General features: G+C 45.4%; 1 protein-coding gene and 1 long non-coding RNA gene across 3 annotated transcripts in view; one reads left to right on the top strand and one right to left on the bottom strand.

The window, feature by feature from the left end:
* The window catches only part of LOC141571593 (uncharacterized), a 76,338-nt gene extending 61,999 nt beyond the window's left edge, over positions 1 to 14,339 (bottom strand). Inside the window, exon 1 of the long non-coding RNA XR_016020402.1 lies at positions 14,206 to 14,339. This is a non-coding gene — a long non-coding RNA (uncharacterized LOC141571593). The remainder of the gene's footprint in view (positions 1 to 14,205) is intronic.
* A 123-nt stretch (positions 14,340 to 14,462) lies between these two features.
* Positions 14,463 to 15,957, top strand: part of UXS1 (UDP-glucuronate decarboxylase 1) — a 100,590-nt gene continuing 99,095 nt past the window's right edge. For both annotated transcript variants that reach the window (XM_019714002.3, XM_019714001.3), the window contains exon 1: positions 14,463 to 14,695. In XM_019714002.3, the coding sequence (XP_019569561.1) occupies positions 14,602 to 14,695 (94 nt within the window). In that variant the 5' untranslated portion in view covers positions 14,463 to 14,601. The remainder of the gene's footprint in view (positions 14,696 to 15,957) is intronic.

Here is a 15,957-nt window from a genome sequence, read left to right as displayed (position 1 = left end):
AAGGGATTCAAGAAACTTTCATGGAAGAAGTGTCATTTGAGCTGGACAATGTAGATAATGAGGTATTTGAAAGGGCAAAGAAAAAAGCAGATAATTAAACTCAGAGAATCATGTAAGTCAATGCTGAGAGGGACCCCTGAAAACAGTGGTATCATTTGATTGGCATAGAGTTAATGAGACAGCTAAAAGGAAGAAAAGCAGATAAAGTGCCAGGGGTCAGAGACCTGGCGTCTGCTCTCAGATCCATTTCTTACCGTTCAATTGCGCTGTTCAGTATCACACAGGCGCTCTGCATGCAGGCTGCATTTCCCAGCTCCCGAGCCAGCTGGCCTCCAGCAGGGTTAGCCTGGAGGCACTGGCAGAAGAGAGCAGCCATGTGGGTGTACATCCCTGTGCTTTGGTCCCAGTCCAGCCATAGCTGTTTCCTCCATGGCTCCAACTCCCACTGGACAGGCTCATGGTGTTTACGGCCTCTGCTGATGACCCTGGATTCTGTGCTCTGGTAACACGGGCTCCTATCTTTGTCCCTCTAAACAAGAGACAGTCTTAGTCAGTCTTGGCTGCTATAACAAAGTCCCATCATTGGGTGGCTTATAAACAACAGAAGTGTATCTGTCATAGTTTTCAAAGCTGGAAGCCCAAGATCAGGGTGCCAGCACAGTTGGGTTCTTCTGAGGGCACTTTCATGTTGCAGATTGCTGCATCCTCACAAGGCAGAAAGAGAAAAGTCTGGTCTCTTCAGCCACTATACAGGCACTAATCCGATTCACGAGGTCCCCACCATCATGACTTAATTACCACCTAAAGTCCTCACCTAATAGCATCACATTAGGGATTTAGGCTTGAACATATGAATTTTAGGGGGATACAAACATTCAGTCCATTGAAGAGGGGATAGTGATTTTTTTGCCCTTTCCAATAGCTAGGGTGCTTTACTAGCCTAGCCATCACCAGCATAATACAGTACCTGTATTATATTCCCTGGAATTCTCTGGGTTTAAAATATTTCGAGTAGTTTCTGTTTTTCTGTTTGGATCCTGGTTGAAGCAAATGATTACTCTGTAGGAAGAAAAGAATCCCAAGTGGTCTTTAAAAAGAGGAGGATTGCAATGGAATCTGGTTTTGTGAATGTCCATCAGCATAGACTAAAGGCCGAATCATAAACCTATTCTGATCCTTCTTGTCTGACTTCTATATAGCATCAGATATTGCTGACCACAGTTTCTGTCTTACTATCTACTCTTCTTTCAGTTCCTGCAATTCCATGCTCTGCTTTTTCTACTCAGTCCTTGAAGGTTCTGTCTTTAGTGGTCCTTCATTCTTACTCTAGTCTGCGTCCCTAGGCAAATTAATATGTGCCCATGGCTTTGGCATCATTAAGTTCAACTGGACACCAAATCTATGTTTCCAGATCTGACAGTTCTTCTGAGCTTCAGATTCAAATTTTTATTGTCTACTGGACATCTTCGGCTATATACATGTCTCAAACTCATGTGTCCAAAATCAAATTTGTTCCTTCTTCCGACACAGCCTATTTTTCCTTTTTTTTTTCAACCAGTCTTGGTGTCAGTCTATGAGTAGCAAACTCAGCATCTGTACATTGGGAATGTCTTCATTTCACCTTCTCTGTGCATGATAGCTTACCTAGGTATAGAATTCAAGGTTGACCATGATGTTTCCCTTGGTACTTTGTAGTTGTCCGATTGTCTTTTGGCTTCTACTTTTTGCAGTTAAGATGTTTACTCTTAACCTAAATTGTTATTCTTTTAAAGTTCATGTTCTTTTCCCTTTGGTAGCTTCCAGAAGTTTCTCTTTGGATTTGATGTTTTGCAGTTTCTCTAGTAGGAGTGTCGTGGCACAGATTTTTATTTTTATTTATTTATTTATTTATTTATTTATTTATTTATTTATTTTTAATAATGAGGGCTCAATCTTTCTTTCCAGTCTGAAAAATTATGAGACATGATTTCTTCAAGCACTGTGTCTACCCATTTCTGTTTCCTCTTTCTGGGAGGTCTGATAAATACTGCTTGAACTGTAGTTTGAGCTCAAAAATTATATCCACTGAAAATTTGTTTGGGACTGGAGATACCATTTCTTATTTTAACTTTTGACAGTACAAGAAGTGTATAAAGCAGTTTGACATTACGTGTGATTTAAACATCGGTTGTTATTGAAATGGCTTTACCAAAATTTATGTTTTACATGTAAGTGCTGTTTTGCCTTCTAATTTTAGGATGAATTCATTAAGAAACATTATTAAGTCTACAGCAGAAGTTAATTTCCAAAGCTATTCAATGTCTGACAATAGAAATTAACTGCAATTCTTTTTGTACAGATTCAATCTCAGCCTTGAGCTCAAAAATTGCAATAAAACTTTAACACTGCCAAGCCATTAAACTGCTGTATGGTAGGGCAATTTAGGATATTTATCTTCTATTTCTAACAAAAATTCATGAAACTGATGGTTAAGCCCAATAGAGTGAATGAAATCCACTGCTGACAGTATTAGTTCAATAGCACATGATATATTTAAATATTTTCCACCAAGTACCTACTGATGAATAATACAATGTGAAACTATAGGCTTTAAACACCTTGTGTTTTCACTAACTTTGTACATTTATCCAACTAAGCTGTTTTTCTACTCTACACATATTTATACCACTATCACATGAAATATACATCCTTGAAGATTCCATTTCAAGTTGTACTGAATTTGTATTTTCTCAACCTCTTTGGAAATATTCTTACCCGTAGTTTTTCCACAAAGACTACATATTTATAGAAGTTGATTCTTCCAGTACTTCAAACTCACCATTGATTTCTCAAATAAACAACAGCTGAGCAGTATCAATAACATTCATTGATTCATCAAGAGTGAAGGAAAACCACTTGAAATCATTTGTCTTTTTAAAAAATTGATTATTCATGCTGCTCCCAGTGTCCTCAACTCTGTGAGGCAGTTTCTCATCAAAAAGCGAATAGTTTTAATGAGTTCATTTTCTCTGGGCACGTTTCTTGGACTCTTGCAATAAAATATGATTTAATTCACCTTGGTGTCACACAGGGTGGCCTGCAGGGTCTCAGTTCCCGCTCCCCACACAAGAACACAGGATATGGCGAGGCCAAAAAGGAACACCCACGGAGTCATAGGTAGGGAAGTCACACCACTATAGTCTCACTGGAGGCTGGATTCACACGACGTGTGACCCGCTGTCCGCTTTTCTGCCAACCGACCAATGACTCCCCATTTGCTAGCTGCAAGCCGCCTCTCTGCAATCCGCAATCCACACTCCGCCACTTGCTAGCTCAGCCACCATCTTCTTGCTAGCCCCCATTTGCTGCTAGCTTAGCCACGGCACTTATATTAGTGGCCAATGGCTCACTGGTTACAGCTGACGGCCAACTAGCCACAGCTGATGGTCATCCAGTCACAGTTGATGGCCATTTACTACCTGAGCCAGCACCTTTCCATGTGAGGCTGAGAGCCTGGAAACTGTACTCCTGGCTCTGTCCCCACACTCCACCCCTACAGGGTCTCGCTTGACAATCTACGTGACAAGTGTCTTCTGCAAGGGGACCTGTGCAAGGAGCCTGGAGGTGAATGCAATATCCTGGACACAGCCAGGGTTTCTCAGGGCACCACCAGTCCTTCTAGGCATGGCCAGACTTCCTGGGCTTCTTAGGGTACCACCAGTCTCCCTGGGTACTGCCACTCTCTCTGGGCTCAGCCAGACTTCCTGGGCTCAGCCAGGGCTCTCAGGGCACTGCCACTCTCTCTGGGCCTCTCAGGGTACCGTGCTGGAACAACAGCGGCTCACAGTCAAGGTTCTTACATATTCTCAATGGCGGCCGTTCAAGACACAGGAAGCAAACATCCACCGGTTCCACTACATGGTGGTACGTTCCCAAGCAAACAGTCAAGCGGTCCATCAAATCAAGGATGAACGGCAATTCACCATAGTCCACAGTCATTCTCCAGGGCCATGAGTTGGCCTCATAATGTGTGCCCTCTCCACAGGGAGAGGGCTCCAAGTCCTCCCCAACCCACAGGGCCGCAACGACCTTCACTTTCTCTGGCCTACGATGGTTGGCGAACCATCCACGTCTTCCCACCCCTACACGGGGGTCCAGCTCTCCGGCAGCTGCTCCTCCTGGTCTTCCCAACACTGAGTGTTCATACGCACAAACTGCTTCACCGCCCTTCAGAGAGCTTTGGCCGGCACCGTACTCTGCTCGCTGCGCCATTTGTCACTCAGGGCAGCCTGCGGGGTCTCAGCTCCTGCCCCCCACACAAGAACACAGGATATAGTGAGGCCAAAAAGGAACACCCACGGAGCCATAGGTAGGGGAGTCACACCACTAGTCTCACTGGAGGCTGGATTCATACGACGTGCAACCCACTGTCCGCTTTTCTGCCAACCGACCGACTCCCCATTTGCTAGCTGCAATCCACCTCTCTGCAATCCGCAATCCACACTCCGCTGCTTGCAGGCTCAGCCACCATCTTCTTGCTAGCCCCCATTTTCTGCTAGCGTAGCCACGGCAGTTATATTAGTGGCCAATGGTTCACTGGTTACAGCTGACGGCCAACTAGCCATAGCTGATGGCCATCCAATCAGAGTTGATGGCCATTTATTACCTGAGCCAGCACCTTTCCATGTGAGGCTAAGAGCCTGGAAACTGCACTCGTGGCTCTGTCCGCATACTTGGTAAATAGTTGTCCTTGCTTAGCTAACAAATGAGCCATTAGGAAACTTACTTTGCGGACTTATTTTCATTTTTCATCTTTGTGCTGGAATTCTGTTTTAAGTGCTTTCATTTTTCTGACTGTAGGTTTCCCGTGAATTGGAAATACTGCTGTGAGTGCTTAGTCTGGTAATGCCAACCTATGTAGCACTCATTTAGTACAGCCAAAGTGTTACTGCATGATAAACACCGTGCTTTGCAATCTAATCCAATAAAATAATGCACAATCTACTACTGTGCCTTAAAGGTAGACATTCAAAGTCCAATTTTCTCTTCTTATTCTGGCATAATGAGCATGCACTAATAATACAAAATAAAATGTGATCTACTGATGTCTGTGGCAATTGAAATGCTGTTGGGTTATGACTGTACCACTGGGATTCGTGTTGGGCAACAGTGCAAAGTGATGACAGTGTCATGTATATTCTCTGTTGCAACTACTCAACCCTGCCCTTAGTGCAAAAGCAACCAAATGAATATGTTTATGCTCCAATAAAAGTTGATAGGCACGGATGTATGAATTTCATATAATTTTATGCCACAAAATATTACTACTTCATATAATTTTCATGTCACAAAATATTTTTGATTTTTAAAAACTATTTAAGATGTAAAACCATTCTTGATTTGTAGTCCATACAAAAGCCAGCCCGCAGGTTGTAGCTTGTTGACCCTGTATAGTAATCCTAGAACTCCTTGGGACCATGTTTTCTCCCTTTAGGGGAAATTCTATCTAGTATAAGAGAATTAGAGTGCATGTGTGTGACACACATAGAGAGACAGTTACTGAGCTCCTAGGGACAGTTACTGAGTCCCTGAGGCACGGGTTTCTACTGTCTTTCCTTTGATCTTGTGAATTATTCCAGTATCCTTCTTTGGTGGTTGATTTTTGTCATTTGCAACTATAAATGTCCTAACAGTACAGCTGAGTTTATCAATTGTCAGCAACCCTACATTAGATGGAAACATTTGCGTCTCAAATGCTAAGAGAGACACATCTTTAGTAGCATCACACCTGAGAACTCCATTATACTAACCTGATGAAAAACTGATTAAAAGATGAGAGTTAGTATGACATTTCTCTTGGTGATTGACTCTCTTATTGTACCATCTATGAAATCACAGTGTGTATTTCTGCAGTATCTGCTGTTTGTAATGGTCATTTTGAAATGATACAACACATTTTAAAACAGGCATTTCCTTTTTCTTCACTAGTGAAGGCAATTGTCAACATGCCTTAATATGACATTTTCCGTATGCTATTCCTGTTTCTGAAAATGCAAAACATAGGGACAAAATTATTAGAAAACTTCAAAGAATTAACAAATCCAGAAGTGAAGGTTTATACTGAAATCAACCAATAATGCTAATTGCTAATTATCAATGTTCCCAATCCAGCATTCATCTCAAAGTTTTGAAAAAGCACACTTTTTGCAAGTACCTATTTATCGTTGTGAGAGTTAGCTATTCTGAGTAGAAACTCCAATAAAGACAACACTGCTGACAGTATAAGCATCTAGCATGTATTAGCGTCCATTCTGTGATTGGCACTGCACTGTTATATATATGATCGCTAATATCTTCACAGCAACCCTGAAAGGTGTGTATTATTGAACTCATTTTGCAGATGGAGGCTCAAGATTAAGTTACATGTCTAGAGCCCCTCGGTTGCAAGGCCAGAATTTGAATCTGAAGTCCTTTGGCTTCCCCTCCTCACCCACTGTGGCTGCTAGCCATCCTTTGTAGGGGAATGCAGAGGTCTCTGGGTATTAGTCTAAATTACTACAGAAATCTTAACAAGCTTTCTCATGCTAATGTGCATAAATACATCTCTCTTCTCAGCAGTAGAAGACACAAGAGTTCCAGGATCAGATAAATTCTACAGTGGTACAGGCTGTCACCATTGCTTATGACTTATTTTATTTTTGGACAACACGCATAAGTCACACTCATAGGTCCTATCTGTATTTGCAAAGAAAGGATGTTGTAGTAAGGATGAAGGAGAGGTCTGATGCTGAACTTCTCATCAAAGTGACCACCATTTAATCAGATACACATACTTTCACATGCTATAAAGCTTCCTAAAGGTTATTAGCCAAATAATTTGAACTTCTAAGAAACAGCTCACACAAATTGTGTTTGGAATGCTACAGTGCAAAAATAAGGCCCTTGTTTCTTTATGGTTATGACATTGCTTCCATTTCAGCAACTCACACAGTGAGTGACCACCTCCATTTGATAAAATAATTCAGAAGAATTTCCTTTGGGAAATTGTTTTGACAAAACTCCTTTGCAAAGACTTTACTGGATATTTTAGTGTTACTTTATAATTTTAATATAAGAATACATTTAATGCAGGAGAGAATACCAAACCAGAAGATTAACATTTCTGTTACAGAATTACACATTCAAGTAGTTCAGCTTTTTATCGATTTATAGTGAGGACAGAAAGTAGGAATGACCCTCTTTTTTTCTTATTGAAGTAAAATATATATAACATGAAATTGACCATTTTAACCATTTGTAAGTAGACACTTCAGTGGCATTAAGTACCTTCACGCTACTGGACAACTATCACCACATCATCTCCAGAACGTTTCATCTTCCCTAATGGCCCTGTACCCACTAAATAAGTACTCTCCACTCCCCTCTCACTCAGCTCCTGGCAACCACCGTTCTACTTTCTGTGTCCATGAATCTGACTACTCTAAGTACCTCATATAAATGGAATCGTATAACATTTGTCCTTTTGTGTTTGCTTTATTTCACGTAGCATATTGTCCTCAAGCTTCATGCATGTTGTAACATGTGTCAGAACTTACTTCCTTTTTTAAGGCCAAATAATATTCCACTGTATGTATAGACCACAGCCATCTGTGCATAGACACTTGGGTAGCGTCACTTTGTTTAATTTTAGGTAGAAATTCATCTAGGGATATGTCTTTTGAAATTTTTCTTTTCCAGCGCAAGTCTCCCTTAAGCAAACCCAGGATTCAGGACCAGTGGCTTCTAAAGGAAGAAAGGCTTTACTGAGCTGCTATTTCATCAAGGCTTCACTCTGAACCTGTACATTAAACTAGACTTACCCATCTTTCAAATGAGTACAGTGACATGTACTTGCACTGAATCTTCTGTCCTGTTCTCCCTTTCCACTCCATGTTTCGTGCTGCGGAAGTGCTATAGTGTTGTCTCATTAACATTTAAATTAATAATCCCCCTATCTCAGCCTTGAGTGCTATACATTATCTTCTGATAGAGATTTACTACCTTCACAAGATTTCTGCTTTTTCCTTATATTGGTAATTTTGAAGCAATCATGAGGCTGCCTATGAAGTATGACAGGAAAGTAACTGAGTTTTTCACACATGTCTAAATGTATGTTGTCCTTCAAAATGATTACTTTCTCAAAATGCCTGTGGAATTATCTGCACGTCTACTTTACCAGTTTTATTACTTATAGTCACAGAGTGCTTTCATAGCCAATTACCTCCTCTCCTGTTTGGCTTAATTTGGTCATGTCGCAGCGTCCCCTGCCACTGTCCCTGACTAGCGGTCCAGACAGTGAAGTGGAAATAGAGGACATGAGGAAGTGTACTATTTTGTTTAAGATTTTTCATACACCAGCTGCTTGCCTGCTCGAAGTGCCTTAATATGCAATAACTGGTTGTGCACTAGAAAATCCAATCAGAGCAAGTCTAATTGTTGGAACTCCATGACCCCAGATGCATACAGAGAAGCCATTTCCTTGCAGTTTTCTCCCCTACCTCCTCGCTGCAGCGCTACATCCAACCCCATTCCTGCCCATGTACACCACATACAGTGGGGTAGGTTGTACATGCGTTCAAGGCACACTATCATAGAAAACACAGATGTATATACTTACTATGACAATTTCCCCGCCAGCTGGATGTAAAGTGTATTGAGGAAGGGGAGCCTCTTCTGCTTGCTACAAAAATGCCACATGGCCTTACAAGCAACTCTCCTTCTGAAGATACCATGCATGTACACACACACACACACACACACACACTCACACACACACACACACACTCACACACACACACACTCTCACACACACACACACACACACACACTCACACACACACGCATTTTCTCTCCTGACTGCACTTTGTGCCTAAAAAATGCCATTTTAAGCTTTTTTTCTGTATCACTTCAAGTAATCACAAGGTCTGCAAAGCATGACTTAGAGCGGCCAATACCTAATCCACAAGTAAGCGGCTACTTCACTATTGCCTATCACACGGTCCCCTGAGCAAAGACCTGAGTCGGTTCTAAGGAACTCATCACTCTCTTCCAGGTCTTTGCTTATTTCAGTCTGAAATACAGGACTGGTCTTAGACTGCACACGGATGCTGCCTCCATGACATGATATAGAGGCTTTGCCTCAAAATTATCTCCACTAACGGTAATTTTGAGCACTTAAAATTCAGCACAAAATTCCTGAACCAAAAGGGAACTTGCAGATAGAAAGAACCAAGACAACCAAGTGTGATAGGTCTCCCAGCCCTGGCCCCACCCTTCCCCAACCACTCAGGTATTTCGAACATCATAGCACTTCTCCTGCTGTGTCTGGATGAAGAAATCCCTCCAAACTCAGAGATTTAGGCAATACTACATTTCCGCTGGAGTTGGCATGCATTTGAACCTCTTTGCCAACTTTGAATTCTGGGCCAGGAGTCTCATTAAAATGCAAATACCTTGGAGGAAAAATACCTTCAGTCCTCATGCACTAACACCTTAGGAAGACCTGTCACCCAGGCATGTGACACGAGAGTCCTATTTGATTAATCTTTCTCCCCTTTGATCTCTACAATCAACTAGAACTTCTATTATTTTACATCCTAAATAAGCCTCAAATTTACTGCCATGTCCTTTCCAACATGATGACGAGTGTATTCGTGTTGTTCTCCATCTGGACTGTTGCACAGCCTTCTGTGCCAGGTGCCTCTCCCGCTGCTCCTGTTCCTGCCAACGCTGCTAGAAAACCTGCCGACGATGGGAGCTACTACCCAGGGATGGCCAGTTACACCCCACTGTCTGTACATCACTGTACATCAGTGACCACTCTCTGATCCTGAGCATGCTTACAGGGATACTTTAAGGGTGACAACAGAGTACTTAAGGAGGGAACTGCATTTGCTTAGAAAGATACTTTTCTTAGCAAGTTTAGGTGAGGAAGGTAAAGCTGCTGGGTAGGGTGTGGGCCACAGGAGGGGAAACAAATTGCCCTGCATGGAAATAAACAGGAATTCCAGGGTTGGCGTGGTTAGGGGGTGGTGGGGTGGTGGGAGGAGAGAAGGTGGAGAAGAATGTGGTGTGTCAGTGGAGGAGGGCTGGAAGCCTGCACAGGTGGCCATCCCCAGTGGTGAAGTGGTCAGAGAACTCTCACATGTGTCCTGGAACTGGACAATTAAGTAAACGGATGTTAGGTGGCGGAAGCCAGGTTTCTATTGGGGTGGGGGGAGGCTAAAATGATCAATGTGCAATGGATTAGAGTTGGAAACATCAGGATGAAGTCATGTTTAGCTTTAATAGAGATACAGATCATTACCTGTAGAAATATTTGTTAGTACATACACAAATTTCTTTGCTCTGTCAGCTATGAAGGCCTAGAAACAACAACACCCCAGTCCTGCCAGCACATCTAGCACCCAGATCTTGGTTTCTAGTACCAATCGCCAGTAAAAGGAACCAGGCATCCTGGGAGAGATAGCTGATTCTAGGACCAGGCAGGAAAAGTACAAGGTGAGCCTGGAGTATCTTATAGTGCCAGAAAGTAAGGAAATGCTTATAAAAAACCCAACTACAATGATGTGGGTATATCAAAGGGACACAGGAGCCAACTGAAAGAGCTCCCAATGAATCAAGCTGGTAGAACTTCAGCAATAAAATAAACAAAGTAATATTGCATTATAACTCAAAGTGTAAAATAAATATCAACAAGTCCATACTGACATAAATAATCGAAAAAGGGGGGAAAGAGACAAATCTGCCTTAATGAAGAATTCCAAATAATTTGCACCCACAACGAGGTGGAGCATAACTCCCCACCCCTTGCGTGGGGGCTGTGCAGAGTGCTTTCTTCTAAAGGGGACAGAATGGAAAGGGGGAAAAGAGTAACCCTAGTGGAGAAATCTGAGAGACACTACCTCAGCCAGGTGATCACGGCCTACATCAACAGTCGTAAGTCATGTTGGAAGTGTGAACCCTTGATAGGACGTGATATAATCCTATAGGAAAGCAAGATGTCAATAACAGGGGAAAACGGGTGTGGGGTAGGGAACTCTCTGGAGTAGCGTCTCAATTTTTCTGCAAATCTAAACTGTTCTAAAAATGAAATGACTCATGGGAATGGGAGTGTTGTATATACAATTTCAAGTACCTTTTGTTGATGTGACATTAAACCCTCCTGCTTCCCAAGGTCTCATGCACTTACTACTTATTCTGGGGTGATAATGGGGGTGGGGCAGAAATAAAGCAATAGGGCAGTGAGGCTTACCTCCCATCTATCCCTCTTCCTGAGACCCATGGAAGAGAGCATTATCCTCTAGAAGGTGACTCCAGTGCAGGCCTTATGGTCAATGACCAGCAGGAAAACAGCAGTGACCCAGGACAGAGCTGGCATAGCAAGGAGGGGCAGCTACATGACAGGCAACTCAGGAGCTGACCTGAGACCAAGTCTTCTTTCTCAGATTTCTTAGAGGAAGTTGTGTCCATCAAGGTCTAGCCGGGAAAACTGTTCTAAGCATTTCAAACAGGAGGAATTTAACAAAGCAGTTTGGTTTCAAAGCTGTTAGAAGAGCAAAAGGGAGCAGAGGGATTGTGGACGAGAAAGAAAGAAGGGAGCAACACTAGTGATTGGAAGCAGCACATGCGCGTGGGCGGTTTGCTGTGAACCAGCCCAGAACAGACACTCTGGGCTTCTGGGATCCAGAATCACCCACCCTCACTGTGGCTATGGTCAATGCTAGCAACTTCCAGCAAACACCAGCGATGGCCATGCTGGAAAAGCCAGAAGGAGAACCAACCGCAGAACCCATCAGGGAGCTGGAAGATACAATGTACCTACTCCAGCCCCAGCAGAACAGCACAGAGTCCAGAAACGCAGATAGAGGCTGAGACAACTGGTGAATGACCAGCCATTCCCTTAACCAAGTCCAGGAGACTCTTGGATTATACTAACACTCAAGGCCTTTCGGAATCTTTCCAACATTATTTATAGCTTCTCTGCTTGTTCCGGCTCCTCCAGCCAAACAAAGATCCCCACTGTGCCCTATGGGATCCTTTCCCTCCCTGTGGCCCCTGACCCTGCTACTTTCTGAGGGATGCCCCTGCCCAATGTGTATGTGGAAAAGTCTTACATATGCTTTGAAAACTCAGGTCACATAGCTGCTGCTCTGCAAGGCCTTCCTCTTATTGTTCTCACCTGGAAGCGGAGGTGTACTGGGGGAAAAAAAGTCCTGACGTGTGTCAATTGCTTATTTCTATGGTATAAAACTCCCACTGGATGTGCTAACACTGAGTTGGATGAGCCTGTACCAGCTGACCCAGCCAGCACATTCCCTGGGAGCAATGTCTCTCTCTCTCTCTCTATCTCTCTCTCTCTGGTGAAATTCCTTAGCCATCCATCTGAGCCTGCCCCACAGCACTGACCACTTTCTACCATGAATTATAGTTGTTTCTGCATGTCTTCACTCTCCTACAGAAAAGCATCCTCGTGTACAAAAAAGGCATGGGTTCAAACCCGAGCTCCACACTCACACCTTTGTGGACACTGACTAAATTCTCAGAGCTTGAATTTCCTCACCTAGTAAAGACAGCAGCAACATGACATCACAGGGCTGTTACCGAATTAAATGAGAAAACATATGAAAGCATCCCAAATAACAGTCCCTGGCACACAGCCAACGTTTAATAAATGCTGCTTTTCTCCTCTTCTTAGGCTTTTAACAACCTAGGAGAGGAGCCATATTATGACTCATGTCTTAAACCCCACATGTAAAGAACAGGGCCTTGTGACTAGTAGTTGCTCAGAGATATTCTTGCTCACACATCCATTGAGAAAATTAAGTAGATAGCAAGGTCAAGGTGGGGTGGGACAAGAGCCCGAACCTGATGGGGAGGTGGGGGTGGGCAGGTTGGAGGAAGGGGAGAGTTAAGAGGAAAGGAGAGGGTGTGGACTTGCCTAAGCCCAGAGTTTCTCTGATGCCTGGAGGTCTTCTTTGGCATCTCCTTTCCCTTGGGCATTCGCAGAGACAGTGGGTGCACAGTTACTATTACTCACTCCCCAGTTCTGGCTTTGATTGAGCTAGAAATCAGTATCTTGGGCCACCAACAGCTTTCTGGGTGGTAAAAATGACAGCAGCAGCAGCATTTCTATCTGCAGCTGCTGAGAATATTTCCAAATACTTAGTTCAATGGGGCAGGAGAAGTTGGCAATAGTGTGTGGTGTCAGGAAAAATGCTCAACTAGGAGTGCTGGATTTTTAAGGAGTTTTGTACAGAAATTGCATGTATTTCGCAATTTCTGGCCTGCTTGAATTGATAGATACCTGTCAAGTAACTCCCACCTACAACGTATAATATCCTTGTAATCTGTTGATAGCTTGTGTGTGACATTTCTCATAAAGTAAAAGACTGATATTCGATTGTTAAGCTTAGCAAAATGGCCTGGTGTTCACAGGTCACAGACACTGCTGGCTGCTCTGATTTCTGCCTGTGGCTGAAGATCAGCACTTGTAGCCTGCAGCTCCCAGACCCTTTCTGGGGTCTCTCTTGACACAATTACACACAGACCGTGTGTATCATCTTTTCTCCCCTATGAGCCCAGTGTTTCGCTGTATCCCATGATGACCTTCTGGTCTTTGTGATTACTTTGATTCACCTCCTAGCTTGTAGTAGGCATTCAATAAATGCTTATCGAAGAAATAAATTCAGGTACCACATATGCAATCACTACACCACCACAACTCACCCCCATAACTATGTTAAAATATACACACTCAAGAAAAAGATAGGGATGGAACATACATGATGACATGTTCAGTGTTTTTCTCTAAATAGAGACAAAGCGTAATAGCTTGTCCTGGTTTGTCCTAATTATACCAGCAGCACTACTTTCTTATAATAATAAACTCTATTAAAAGACGTTCCAGTTGACCGCAGCAGAGAGAAATGCATCGGGTTTTTTACTTTAGCAGTGTTTAGGGGATTAATCATTTTCGTTGTCGCTACTGTAACTAAAGAAGCCAACAAAACAGCCAAGAGAACTAGTCCACTTTCTGAGGGAGACATTTAACGAACTTCAAAGACATGCCAGACTTTGCATAAATATTTATTTTCATCGCAACATCTGACTACCCACCGCGTGCCCCAGCGGGGTTGGGTTCGGAAACTCGGCGACCATGGTCTAGCCCTCGCGCTGGCCACTCACCTGACCCGTCCACTGCGCCAGTGGCAACTCCGGATAAAACACTCCGGTACGCGCATGCGCTGTACAAACCCCGCCTCTCCTCCCACCTACATTCTTCGAAAACCGAGGTGAGAGGCGGCAGTTGTGCCCTCGGGGAGAGGAGGCGGAGGGGCGGGGAATTGGGAAGGGGATGGAGGAGGCGGGGCGGGGGCGGAGTAGCGCGTGCGCAGTGGTTCTGTCAGCCGGAAACCCGGCGCGCGGGGGCGTGGCCTCGAGGGAGACTGGGGGCGGGGCTCTCCCGGGCCGCCGCTGCTGCCGCTGCCCCCGCTGCCGCTGCCCCCGCCGCCGCTGCCGCCGCGCATTGTGCAGCAGGCGGGCCCCGGAGCGGCAGGGCCCTGGACCGCCGCGCTCCCGGGGATGGTGAGCAAGGCGCTGCTGCGCCTCGTGTCTGCCGTCAACCGCAAGAGGATGAAGCTGCTGCTGGGCATCGCGCTGCTCGCCTACGTCGCCTGTGAGTGCGCGCCCGTGGCTGGCGGGGGAGCCTCATTCATTCCCGGGCGCGGAGATGGCAAGGCCAGGGGGGCGGCGGGCTCTGCGCGGCCCCGCGGCGGCCCTGCAGCCGGGTCTCCCTCCCCACCGCGGCAGGACCTGCGCTTTCTGTTCCCACCCTTTTCCGGGGGCTTCGGACCCCTCTCTCCATTTCCACTTTTGCGGCAAAGCACCCGGCCAACTTGGACGCAGCCCCTCGACCACTTAGGCCCCGGCGCAGAGACCGGGCGGCCGGGCGGAGGGGCCCTTGCTCCGGGCGCGGTGACCGCTGGACCCCGCGCGGCGGTGGCGCCGCCGTCCTTGACCGACCCCGCGCGCGGCGGCGCCAGCCCACTGCCCCAAGTCTCCCCTTCCCGACGCGTGGGTCTGCTGTGCACGTCGCCCCGGAAGCCGGCGATGGTCCCGGCTGGCGATTCCGGACCGTGCCGCGTGGGGACACCCTGGGGACACCCGCGGTCGCGCCGCGGAGCCGTGTTGGTTAAGTAGGATAAAAACATTGTTGTCGTTGGCATAGCCCGGGCTCCGACTGTTTGCTCCGCAGGAAAATTACTCAGCATTTAACTATTGGGCAGCCAAGTGTTGCCGGCCCCCGCCGACCATCTGCCGCTCCCAGGTGTGCAGGCGCTCGGGATTCCCGAGGCGCGTGGGATTCCCGAGGCGCGTGGGGTCTGGCCTGCCGAGGCCCAGCGGGCAGGCGCTTCCGTGTGTGCGTTTCTCCTCTCTGTCATCACTTACGGCCGCTCCCGAGACGGGACAGGTTTGTCTTCTTAGAGGCAGAAGCCGTTCCTTTTTTTTTCTTAATTTAACATCTAGTCGATGGGAATATATTTTAATCGGTGGTATTAATACTTTACCAAGTAACAAAATTGCACTGGAAGTAGTTCCCAGTGTGAGCTCCGTTTGAATCTTAGCCACCAGACAGCACACACTGAAATGAAACCACCTGCTAACCGATTGAGTTACCAAGATCTGATTTGCGAGGTGAGGGGAATCGGAAAGTGACTTGGGTGGATCACTAAAAAGACAAGTGGTTAAGACCCTGCCTGTCTAGAGGAGCCCAGCTGTTCCAGGAGGTGGAGCTGAGGAAGCTCATGCTGGTCTCCTGGTTGCTAGGCAAGGTTTCAAGCTGGAGTGGGTGTTAGATGTGGGTACTCTGCCAGGGAGAAAGTGTGTGTGGTCAATTTTAAGTGAGAAAGCTGAGACCAAGGGGACAGACCACTTAAA

The sequence above is a fragment of the Rhinolophus sinicus genome, chromosome 2, assembly GCF_057876585.1.
Source record: "Rhinolophus sinicus isolate RSI-liver-muscle chromosome 2, RSI-T2T, whole genome shotgun sequence".
NCBI lineage: Eukaryota > Metazoa > Chordata > Mammalia > Chiroptera > Rhinolophidae > Rhinolophus > Rhinolophus sinicus.
Note: the sequence above shows the minus strand (reverse complement) of the source record. Positions and strands in the feature narration are given on the sequence as shown.